Genomic DNA, 12,850 nt, shown 5'->3' on the forward strand with positions numbered 1-12,850 from the left:
CGATCTAAACAGTTTAGACGTTGACTTCGTCCGTAAAGTTTTAGTTGTTTCATAATCAATTAAGACTCAGAGTCATTAGGAAAGTTAAGCAAAATCTTTAAGTCTGATATGAGGAAAACAAACATAATTTTCTTTTTCAGAGTTTTTTGCTAAGACAATTGTTCATACGGCCATACTACATTTTCGATCCAATTTATAAAATAAGCAATTCTGGTGTAAATCCCGGGCGCGTTTTCCTTCGCACACCTGGTTAGGCCGAAGGATGTAATTGCTAATATCCTGTGTATGGTGCCTTCTGAAGATGTACTGATCAAGGGATATTGTATGGGGCCGCCAGAGTCACCCTGAAACAGTAAAACTCAATTTAGTTTCAAGTAGGTTTACAGACGAGGTATATCTAACGGCATCCGGACGGGTTTTCTAACTCACGAAAACGCTTGGGGGCGTCCGGACTGATCCACCCAGGCCAAGGTTATCCCTTTAAGTCGAGGTCCGAGTCTCATAGGAGACGCCCATAGAGAGTCGTTCCGTCTTGTCTTTATTTCAGCCTTCGAGTCATCATCAGGCGATGCTTCTGCGCTCGGCCAAAGCCCCCGGTGACGCCGTAATGGTTCAGTAGGGAGCTATCGGTACTTACACAAACAGAAAAAAATAAAAAGTAGGCTTATAACAACTCTTGCTCTCAATTTCCCGCAGACGTAGAACAATGAAATTTGATGAAGAAGAGATCTCAAACTATACGTTTGCAATAAAATTTCTAAGCTCCTGAGCAATGTATAAAGACTCTACGTACGGAACCCTCTGTGGGCGTCAGACTCACACTAGTCTAGTCAACCTGGTGGGGCGTCGACCAACACTGCGCTTTCTACTGCGGAGTCGCCATTCCAGCACCTTGAGATCCCAACGTACATCGGCACTTCGAACTATGTGCCGCACCCGTTGGCAATTCAGCTTCGCGACTAGCTTAGCTACGATGACTTTGGTTCTTTTTCTCATTTCTGATTCGATCCAGCAGAGATACGCTCTGCATAGCTGGTGTTTGTTTAGCTCTTATTCGCACGAGAGTTTTTTTAACGGACGTCATAAAGCGTTCAATACAACAAATGCATTCCTAAGTGTATGTTCACACGGAAGCGTTTTTAAAATACGTTTTAAATTTTGGGCGTTGGAAATAGACCTTCATTTAACTTCATACTACACTTGAAAGTTTTTTAACGTCCGTTAAAATACCTCTGGTACTAAAGGGGGCAATTAGACTTCTATACGCTACGCCCGCCAACGCTGGGTTTTGACGCATTGTTTTTTTAGCTTTCGTGCGAATGAGCTTTATATGAAATAAATTTTCACATTTCTTTGTCTCGACCTCACCTGACAAGTGTCTGAGTTGCCGTCCAATTCGCCAGCACACAGTTGATGACGGCGAAGGCCGCGCCACAACCGATATTTATATCTGTCTAAGAGGTAGTTGCACTTCTCATCGTCAAAGATGTGGATCTCCGTGAATCTTAGTTCTCTCGATATTGACATGTCACTTATTTGGGCTAAAAGTATAACATTTAAGATGATAGGAGAGTGAGTGGATTAGCGGCCTTAGAATAAGTAATAGGTCAGTAATACAGGATGTCCCACTTATTGAATAAACAGGCATTTGATATGAAAGGGGTTAGGCGTCCACAGATCCGCATCGTACGTATCTACCGTAAAATTAAAAAAACCGTTTAATGCGATACGCCCGATAGGTACGTAAGATGCGAATCATTTGATGTCTACTATAATAGTCCACCATGCTAGCAAAACACGGATTAGCAGACTTCACATGCATCATTAATCATTATCAACCTATATTCGGCTCGCTCACTGCTGGAGCTCGAGTCTACTCTCAGAATGAGAGGGGTTAGGGCCAATAATCCACCACGCTGGCCCAATGCGGATTGGCAGACTTCTCACACGCAGAGAATTAAGAAAATTCTCTGGTATGTAGGTTTTCTCACATTGTTTTTCTTTCACAATATGAGACACGTGATATTTAATTTCTTAAAATGCACACAATTTAAAATTCGAAGGTACATGCCACGGACAGGGTTCGAACCCACACCTTTCGAAATCAGAGGCAAAGGTCATATCCACTAGGCTATCAAGGCTCTTGAACATTACATACATGTTCACATGATGGATTAAGGACATCTCAGGTATGCGGGTTTCCTCACGATGTTTTTTATTCACCATTTGAGGCACATGATATTTAATTTCTTGCTTTCCACATTCGAACATACGCCCTCCAAATCGAAGGCAGAAGTCTTATTGGACGAGTTGGTTAGAGCCGTGATACGTAGAGTATTTTTTGCAGAATTTGGGTAAGGTTTTCGCTTGGATTAATCTCTATAAATTTGAGAAAGTGAATTTGTAACATACACTTACCAGTGACGCTTCCCCATCCAGTGGCTGTAATTCTTTTTTTAATATCCGCAAATGTCCTGGTAGAGAGGCAGGCTGGTTGAATGAATTTCGTAAACTGAACTTTAGTCCTTAATTTTACTAAAGCTATATCATAGTCTCGAAGCGGTGAATAATAATAAAAATAACATATCAGTGATTCAATCTCAAAATCTACACCTTTTTCGTAGTTAGGGGCATTCTGAAAAAAGAAATCATAGTTTTTCTTTTCACACATGGTTTCTACTGCTATACTTATAAACCTAGATTAAGACCTCAATATTCTTCAAAGTAAAGTGCACTTTAAACATCCTGTGATATATAGTGATTCTAGGGGATGATCTCTCATCTGTTGCTGTATTAAGTTTTAAAGAAAAAAATATATTAGTATCTCGTATAGGAGAGTACCTACATGCTTATTCCCGTTGTCAATGATTATGTCTTGATAGTCTCTGTGGCGCAGTGGTATGCGCGGTGGATTTACTAGACGGAGGTCCTGGGTTCGTTCCCCAGCTGGGCCGATTGAGGTTTTCTTAATTGGTCCAGGTTTGGCTGATGAGGGGCTTCGGCCGTGGCTAGTTACCACCCTACCGGCAAAGGCGTACCGCCAAGCGATTTAGCGTTCCGGTACGATATCGTGTCGAAACCGAAAGGGGTGTGGATTTTTATCCTACTCCTAACAAGTCAGTCCGCTTCCATCTCAGATCACATCATCACTTACTATCAGGTGAGACTGTAGTCAAGGGATAACTTGTAAAGAATAAAATAAAAAATGTTCCAACCTGAAGGACATCCTTCCGGAAGCCGGAAAAAATGTGGCATATTTAACATAATATGCATGGTTAACTAGTAAATAGAAACGCATTATAAGCAATGATATCTGGCTCATCAGTCGATGGATGTCCACTGCAGGTTTTTTGTAAGGATTACTCTAAGGTTCCCGGCACTCTCAATTGATTTCGTCTGTCTACCTAGATGGGAGTCCGTCGACACTGTGTTTTCCGGTATAGAGTGACTGTCCTCGCACCTTGAAACCCTAACGCTCATCACTCTACAAAGTATGTGCCGATCTTTAGCACTTTAGCGTTGCGAATCGTTGTCGGTAACTTTTAGCCATGTGGAATGTCCCATTCGATCCGTTGTTGCTTCATTTAAGACGCGGAGAGTTGCGCTGGGTTTCAGTGGGTATTCTGGTCCTGACCGGTGAGTCCCACATACCCTTCGGGAGTAAGGGAGATCCACACTGAGCCTTCCAATGAGGCCTTTATGGATCACGACCAAGTCTTGGCCTCTTAAGCCTTGGTTACTTTATGTATAATTAAATAAACGATTACAGTTTAAATTAACAATTTGATATCTTTAATTTACATATTTCAAGTTTTATTTTATTAGTCAGTTAAAAATATTACCGTTTCATCATCATTCATCATTATCAACCCATATTCGGCTAACTGCTGAGCTCGAGTCCTCTCAGAATGAGAATTAGGCCAATAGTCCACCACGCTGACCCAATGCGGATTGGCAGACTTCACACACACAGATTTAAGAAAATTCTCTGGTATGCAGGTTTCCTCACGACGTTTTTCATTCACCGTTTGAGACACGTGATATTGACGAGTACCTAGTACTCGTATGCAGATTCCCTCACGATGTTTTTCCTTCATCATTTGGGAACGTGATATTTAATTTCTTAAAATGCTTAGAATTCAAAAATTGGAGGTGCACACCCTAGACCGGATTTGACCCTACACCCTCCGGAATCGGAGGCAGAGGTTATATCAACTGGTCAATCAAGACTCTTTATTAGATCTGTTAGACAGCTAGAAAATATATTATTTAGTTTAGTATGTGAGAGTTTTTTTGGTCCGATACGAAAATCACTTACTTCTAGATATCTAGTGCCAAGTCTGACGACGCTTGGTTCAAGTTGCGCTAGATAGGGTCGTATAATGCTCTTGCAGTGTGCAGCGGTGAGCAAAAATTGATCACTTATCAAACTTGCACCACAGAGAAAAGACAGTTTCCGTTGCACATCGTTAGTCCACCACCCTAAAGCGCCCTGAAATATTTCATTATTGTTACTAACAAAATTCAAAGTATTTATTTCAGGTAGGCTTAGTTTTCAAGCACTTTTGAAACGACAAATTTGATCATTTGTGAAAACTCTATCACCTGTTCGGAAGGCAGAGAAGAAATTCAACAGTTGCTCTTTTGAAAAAAGTCATACAATATTTTACAATAAGCTAGTTGACATTTTTAAAATGGTCTTAAATAGTTCATTATCGTTCTAATAGATTGAAAAAATATTTTTTTATATTTTTTTGAGACGTGATTATATGGTAGCTTTTAAATGTTGTTTTTTAGCTGTTTTTGACAATACGAGTCTAAATGCCTGTCGGCCAAGATGGTCTATATTTCAGCTGTTTCATGACGTCACTATTTACAAATCCCTGACAAACGGAGCGTTTGACAAAAATATTAGTTATCAATTAATTTGACCTTTAGTACATCAAGCAACATTGTGACGTCACAAAATGGAAGACAACGTATTTGACTTCTGGAAAATTAAAAAAAAATCATGATTTTTAAATTAAGTTGCATGAAATCCTTAACTTTTATTAATTAATATCGATATATTTCGGACCCTTATTCCATGTACTATGCGAAATTAATATTGCTTATATTAAATTTGATATAAGTCAACTACCCTATTGTTAACATCATTAAAATTTATTTTAGTTTTACTTCCTATGTGAAGATAAAAGCTGATCCAATGGCCTCCAAGCATCTTTATCATTAAGGAAGGGGACAAAATGACTGAGAATGGGTTGAACAGATATTGCGAGAGCGCCGGAAGAAATCGCGGGCTTCCGCTAGTATACACACAAATAGTATCTGATTGAAACAAAGAAATAACAACTAACCATCGCTATAAAACGTTAGATGGGCCCCTCTATATTATAGAGAACGCACAATTTTATGTCATTACCCAAAAGAGCACATCTTATCTTAGTACGTAACAAGTGCATGCTTTGAGTAGACGTGGACTTAAAAAAGTATTTACTGTATTTTCTTCTTTTAATCCCTTAATTAAGCCTCCGTGTTCATTTGGAAGTGTTAAAACACAAGCCACAACATGAATAAAGAGAAATGTGTTACACTCGTAACACATTTGACGATGTGTGAAACCAATGACAATTCCGTAACGCTTGGAGGCCCATCTAACGATCTACGATCGATGCAACTAACCATGTGTGGGTACTCCGCTGCTTTTACTTCTTTTCCATTTATGATGGTGAGGTTTGAATCTGAAATTTAATTTATTTGATTGATGAGTAAATTTTGGATCTAGGAATCTTGGTTGCTCCAATGAGGGTCGGCGGGTTAAGATTCATCATCATCGTCATTATCAGCCGACGGACGTCCACTGCTGGACTGCCTTTGCATGGACTTCCAAACACAACGGTCTCGAGTCGCCAGTATCCAGCGGCCCCCTGCAAACCGCTTGATATTCTCGGTCCACCCAGTGGGGGGTCGACCAACACTGCGCTTTCCGCAAGGTCGCTTTTCCAGCACATTGGGACCCCAACGTCAATCGCCTCTTCGAACCACATGGCCTGCCTATTGCCACTTCAGCTTCCCGACTCGCAGAGCTATGTCAGAGACTTTAGTTCGTCTGCGAATCTCCTCATTTCTGATTCGATCATACAGATTATGTTTAATTTTATGACAACCAATATCAGAGACGTTAATGATAATGAGCTGGATGTCTTAACATGCTCTTCGAGGCAAGGGGGTGTAATGCTACAGACTTCCCAACTTTTATTGACAGAGAACTGCAAAGTGCATAAAAAAGTTTAGTATTTCATAACAACTTCTGGGGAGTTGAATCCAAGACTTCTCCACCTCGAAGCCACATTGGCTAACCCATGGATCAACAAGGAAGTTAAAATATACATACTTACAATAAAGAAAATATACATACCACGCTCTGAAAGACTGTCCTCTTGTCTTTTCAACATTTCGTAAATGTATTCCATGCATTCTGAATTTGAAACAGAGAGGAATTTGTATTAAATTATATTTTGTACTTATAATACTATTGTCACTTGTTTCATAGAATGCGATAGACTATAGCGTTTTTTTGATTGCCTCCGTGGCGCAGTGGTATGCGCGGTGGATTTACAAAACGGAGGTCCTGGATTCAATCCCCGGCTGGGCAGATTGAGGTTTTCTTAATTTGTCCTCTGAGGTTTTCTTAGTTTGTTGGATAATAATCCTGGGTTGTTATGGGATAGGCGGGGAGAGTAACTTTAGTGGAAAAGGGGAGTGTTTGTTAACAGTCAAAGGCGCCTCTAGCTCTACACACATCGTTCACAAGTGCGTGACTCCACTGAAGGTCATTCTCTGCCACTCAGGGTTTATTGGTAACATTCTTAGTGGGAATTGTTAGACCTGACAGACTTTCATTCAATAATTGTGTTTTGTTGATAACCGCTTCTGATGTCAAACCCGTTTTCTCCGACATTCGATCGAGCCCTTACGAAGCAGTGCTCACCGTGACACGAGATTTTAATATATTATAAGACTCACTTACTTTTTTCACTGACTCTTTCCACGTATTTAGAAAAATCCGGCATTTCAAAATTTCTTCTCTGTTCTATGTCTACTGTCATTTTGGGAAAGTTAGCCACATCAAATTGATCATCGCTCAATGATGAAGTTAAGTCCTCAATTCCCATGGAAGTTTCTAGTAATTGACCGACCCCAGTATATACATGCATATTTTGATTGATTATACTAGTAGCAATATGTGTGGATTCTGAAACAACATCAAAACTACAATAAATCCAATTTATTTTAAAACTAGCGGACACCCGCGACTTCGTCCGCGTCGAAATCAATGTAAACTTTCAAGAGTTTGAATTTAATTTTTTTTTAAATTCATTATTTTTTGTAATTTTTTTATGATTTATAAACTAACTTTTAAAACTGTAATTCTAAAAATTAAGGACTTCCATACAGTCTTTCATGCACAATTTCACCCCCTTCTTATTTTATTTTCGCAATAAAAAGTATCCTATAACCTTTTCCGTATTATGGTCTTAAATTGTGCCAAGTTTCATTTGATTCAGTAGTTTCAGCGTGATGAATAACAAAAAAACACGGACGGACAGACAGACAGACAAAAAATTTAAAAAAAATCTTCAATGTACAGAATGTATAAAATGTACAAAATTTGTATTATAAGTGTATATTCTAGATGGTGCTGGCGTCCGTTATGCCACGGTAACGTTTGGTGCTACAAATGGTATAAGTAAAATATCAAATTGCGAATAAACAAATGGTATAAGCATCTATTATCTTCAAGTAAATCACTGTGTTTAGTTTTATGTAATTAGAGTAATGAAATAATTCACAGAGATATAAGTTAAACCGATTGAGGTTATAAGTTTAAAGTAACAAATACATCATTTACAAGAAAGAAGTACGTAATCTTATAATTAAGTTTACTCACCCAAAAACGATGTAAGCATCGAAAAAAATAAATATAAATTGTACCACATTATCGGAGTTTTACTCTAAAATTATTAATAATTATTTAATTTGTGTACAAAGCCACGTAACGTAATACCAATACCTTTGCAAGGACTGTATTTGTTTTTACACAGTTATATATCACTAGAATACTTTTGAGGAAACACAATAATTAGAATGACATACGTGCGCAAATACTGATAAGGTATGATGAAAATAACTAGCACCTAATTATTATTATCGTTATTTTATTAATATTTTTCTTTCCTGTGTACTTTATGTTTGTATTCGTACATAAAGGAAAACATTACAAAAAACAATTATACCCACGATTTGTTATGTAACTTGTTTGGAAAATATTACTAATTTTACCACAGAATACAGAGAACGCAAAACCTAACGCGGATTTTACATTACACCTACAAATACATAAAGGATTTTTAAGTAAATGTCTTTTTATAATATTTGCAATCAATACTCGGCGGCCAATCTCATGTTGAGATTAACCATGTATGCATAAGATAATAAAGTGCACAAGTATGTGCGCACAGGTGCACTCTCTATTGCGTCACTGTCATACCAATGGGATGGCAGACCGACACGACTGGTGAAAGATCAGGCTCAGGACCGACGACTTCACGTGCTCTGCAAGGCACCACGTCTTACCCATACCATCTACTTTCCAACTCCAGGCAGCTATTTTTCTTGTAAGCAAAATCCCAATAACGTATTTTTTTTTTACCTGACCCGGGATTCGAACCCTAGACTCATCCGTAGCTGAACCATCTAACCATGAGACCAATGAGACAGTACACCATACCACTATATAAAAACTCATACATACTTCCTAAAGTAGACATAGCAGTATAGTTTATGTTGTTATGAGGTAAACAAGGTACCTGTTGTGAAATATTACAATAGACGGAGGAACTATTCATACATAATGTTCTTAGAAATCCGCGGCATCCTGTGAATTTAGCGAACGTTCGTATCAAAGGAGCCCGTGAACAGCTCCGTTCGAAATACTGTTCGAAACGGACGCTTCTAGAGGACGCTTTTGGATATTCGTGTTATTTTATGTAGCAACGCTGGTATAATAGGAATTTTTAAGGAAAAACAACATGTTGCTTTTACTTACCTTCAAACAGGTTCGCAATTCGTTATTTTGCATTTTTTATAGTGTTCTGGATGTTCATTACTAGGACTGCAGAAGCACCAATGAAGTTGAAGGAGTTTAGACAAGTGTAAAAGCTCTCCGAGTCTAGTCCAGGACGTAAAAGATCTCAGGGTTAATACTAGATTAAATAATAATTGATTCTGAGATGCCTTAGTACAGATCAGCCAGCTTCAGTTCCTGAAAATAGCAGTGCATTGCTCTACTGGGATCGATCGATTATCACTGAAAGGTATATTGTTGCCAATAGACTTGATATGTTGATAGTCGATCGGTCAGTGCGTCGTGCAATAATTGTGGATATTACTGTTCCACATGACGATGATTTGGTTAAAGCTGAAAAGGAAAAAAAAGTATCGAAATAACCTTGGTTACGAGATTACTGCCATGTGTAATGTTGAGTAAACTTTTATTGTTCTGGTAGAGAACTGCAACGCAAATCGCACGAAACAGAATGCAGTTATGTTGAGACAGCGCGTATTGTGAGGAGGTTCCTCAGTCTGGAGCCCTCACCACTCTGGTTGCTTGTACACTCAAATGTGCCGCAGCAGGAGGGTTGATGTTTTTTATAATTTTCAATAGTGTTTTGTATTTATTAACACTGTTATAATTAAACCAAAAAATAAACAAATAAATAAATAAAATACTAACGAAAATTCGGGGAAAAATATAACATTTATGTTACTCGGTGAAACTATATGTAGACCTATTATTCTTTGATGTCAAGCGACGACGTCTTTATCCAGAAAATCCTTTGAAGATATTTACTCCATCTATACCTACTTATAATAAATCTGTAGAAAGGTCAATTCTGTGCATGAAATATATTTCTAACATACCTATCAGGGGTGATTAGTGATCGATAAATCGATCGAAAAATGCAATCGGTAAAATTTTGGTTAGTCTATCTGTCTGTATGTTCGTCATAGAAACAAAAACTACTAGACGGATTTTAACGAAACTTGGTACAATTATTCTTCATAGTCCTGGGAGGGTTATGGTATACTTTTCATATACGCTACGAACAATAGGAGCAGAGCAGTGAAGGGAAATTTTGGGAAAACTTCTCCAAGTTACTCCATTTTTACAGCGATCCTACTGTAAGGGCTGGATTAAAGAGTCTAAGGCCAAACGAAGTCGAGAGCGCCCGCTAGTCAATCAATAATATCATATACTTTACATATCAAAGTATAAATAGTAGAATTTCAACAGTGAATGACCTATTACAGTGTATATAAATCAGTATACAAAGTTACACAAACGAAGTCGAAGGTTTCAAACTCCCAGTAGTAATAAATATTCCGATGATCCAATTCGATCAGCAGCAAAATCTTACCGACGGGACCCAGTATTAGCATATGCCATAACAAATCACGATTTACAGCTTCATTTCTCCTTATTGAGAAATAATACAATATGACACTTAGGTTAAGCAGCACCATGCTGAGGCAGCGACCTTTTCAGCTGAGATAAATATATATATATATATATTTAAATATAAACTGTATTAGGAAGACTATACGTACAGAGAATAAATTGAATGGAATAACATAGAGGCTGCACATCGGGAGGCACTATTTGCCCAGAAGTGCAGTTGTGTTTTTTGTTTAGTTATAATTATCTTAATTTTTAAGTTAATTTAGTTTTAACTATTTCTGTCCAGTCTTAAGCTGAATAAATGAGTTTTATTATTATTATTATTAACTTAGAGCAAGACACCTTCAAAAATAAGCTAGCATAATAAGCTATTAAGGAGCTTGCAGATTACTACGAGTACTTACTGCGGGTGCAGCATACGTAAAATAGATGACGGATACTTAGTAATGGTGCAGCTTACTGTGCCGTATAGAAGCAACACCATGTTACATAAGGACCCTATATCCAACATAATGTTTGATTTGTAAAGTATCTACTAGCAGACGCCCGTGACTTCGTTCGCGTAGAAATCGATGTAAACTTTTAACCCGTATTTCACCCCCCTCTATATATATATTTCCTAAGTTTTATATATATTATACAGTCCACTAATCATTTTACAAAAATATAACTTAAAACAAGAACGATTTATATTAATGAAACTTCAACCCCTTTCTAACGCTTTAGGAGCAGAATATTGAAAAAACTTTGAATAACATTATTTTTAGTATTTTTCTAGTACACTTACCAATTTTCATACAAATTTACAACCCCTATGTTTTACCCCCTTTTTGATTTAATTTGCGCAATAAAAAATTTAGATACGAAGCCTCGTCATAGGCACTTAAAATTTAGAGACGAAGCCTTATTCTAGACACTGAACCAAAAGGGTAGGTGATTGTTGGCTACTGAACTCTCGATCTTGTATAAACAAAAGTCGTTCGGTATGACAATGACAGTTAACCGTAAAGCCAAAATTGCGGGCTTAAATTATCAGTTTGTGACTACTTAAGTCTGCGGAACCTTTGAACACCCTGAAAAGAGGTCATCTATATAAATAAGGTTTGTGGTCGGAAGTTTGTTTAAGTCTTCTTAATTTATGCGAGCCGTCTTTAATTTCGCCGTCTCTTTCAATGAGATGAATTCGATTAAAAACGCGAAGACAATGCGATGTCTTGGACGGGTCTTGGGAACAATGCTTTATCTCTGTAGCCGTGCATTTGCAAAAACGAGTAGCTTATTCAATAGTTTGTTTGTTATAAAATTACCAAGTTTTTGCATTCGACATATTACTTACTTACTTTATTTTATTACCGGCCCACGGTTTCACCTGTGTAGTTCCCGTTCCCGTGAGAATACGAAGATAAAATATTGTAGGAAATAGTAGTCCGAGACTGAGACTAACTAGGTGGCGCGATTTGTTTCCGTAAAGAATAAGATTGATAGATATATATTGTGGCCAAGAGAATATAATTTAAGTTAAATGTTATTGAAATACCTACGTTGCAATTTTTTATTCATTGGATTGAAAAATATGAACGAACGTTCAATTACAATCGAGAGTCATTAGCGGAGCTGTGTTCTTGTCAGTTTCTTGAACTGAGAGATTAAACTTTGAATTAAGTTTTCTCTCGGATTCAGCTCATTTTCACCAAGAACTGGGTTAGTTTATGTATACCTACATAAAGTTTGATTAGTTTTACAAGAACTCATCAATCAATAAAACGTATGATTATTATTGATTAGTATAAAAATGTCGACGTGGAAATCCGTAGGAGAACGAAATTAATCAACGTAGCCCAAAGGATTAGCCAACTGAGGTGGTAGTGGGCGAGCCAAATTTGTCACAGAACAGATGGTCACTGGGGGCAGACGTGTTCTGGAGTGGCGACCACCTACCAGCAGGCGCAGTGTGGACACCTTCCAGCTAGATGGTCCGACGCCATCAAGAAGGTGGGAAGTGGCTGAATGGTAGTGGAAGATGCCCTATGTCCAGCATTGGATTTTTTTCATCCTCCTCCTAACTAGTTAGGTGATAGCCACGTATCAAGTAGTATAAGTATGATTCCGGAATCGGAGGCAGAGGTCATATCCACTGCGATATGACCTCTGCCTCCGATTTCAGAGGGTGTGGGTTCGAATACGGTCCGGGGCATGCTCCTCCTACTTTTCAGTTGTGAATTTTAAGAAAATAAATATCACGTGTCTCAAACGGTGAAGGAAAAACATCGTGAGGAAACTTGCATACCAGAGAATTTTCTTAATTCACTGCGTGTATGAAGTCTGCTA

General features: G+C 38.0%; 1 protein-coding gene across 1 annotated transcript; it reads right to left on the reverse strand.

The window, feature by feature from the left end:
- Window positions 1–124: 124 nt before the first annotated feature.
- Window positions 125–8,196, reverse strand: LOC112044695 (clotting factor G beta subunit). Its single transcript, XM_024080619.2, has 8 exons — window positions 7,952–8,196; window positions 7,031–7,255; window positions 6,419–6,478; window positions 5,683–5,741; window positions 4,319–4,492; window positions 2,419–2,635; window positions 1,369–1,541; window positions 125–344 (listed from the first exon to the last, which is right to left on the reverse strand). Exons 1-8 carry the CDS (start codon window positions 7,998–8,000, stop codon window positions 150–152), a joined length of 1,152 nt encoding a protein of 383 aa, XP_023936387.2. The 5' UTR covers window positions 8,001–8,196; the 3' UTR covers window positions 125–149.
- Window positions 8,197–12,850: the final 4,654 nt, after the last annotated feature.

The sequence above is a fragment of the Bicyclus anynana genome, chromosome 17 (genome assembly GCF_947172395.1).
Source record: "Bicyclus anynana chromosome 17, ilBicAnyn1.1, whole genome shotgun sequence".
In the NCBI taxonomy this organism is placed as follows: domain Eukaryota; kingdom Metazoa; phylum Arthropoda; class Insecta; order Lepidoptera; family Nymphalidae; genus Bicyclus; species Bicyclus anynana.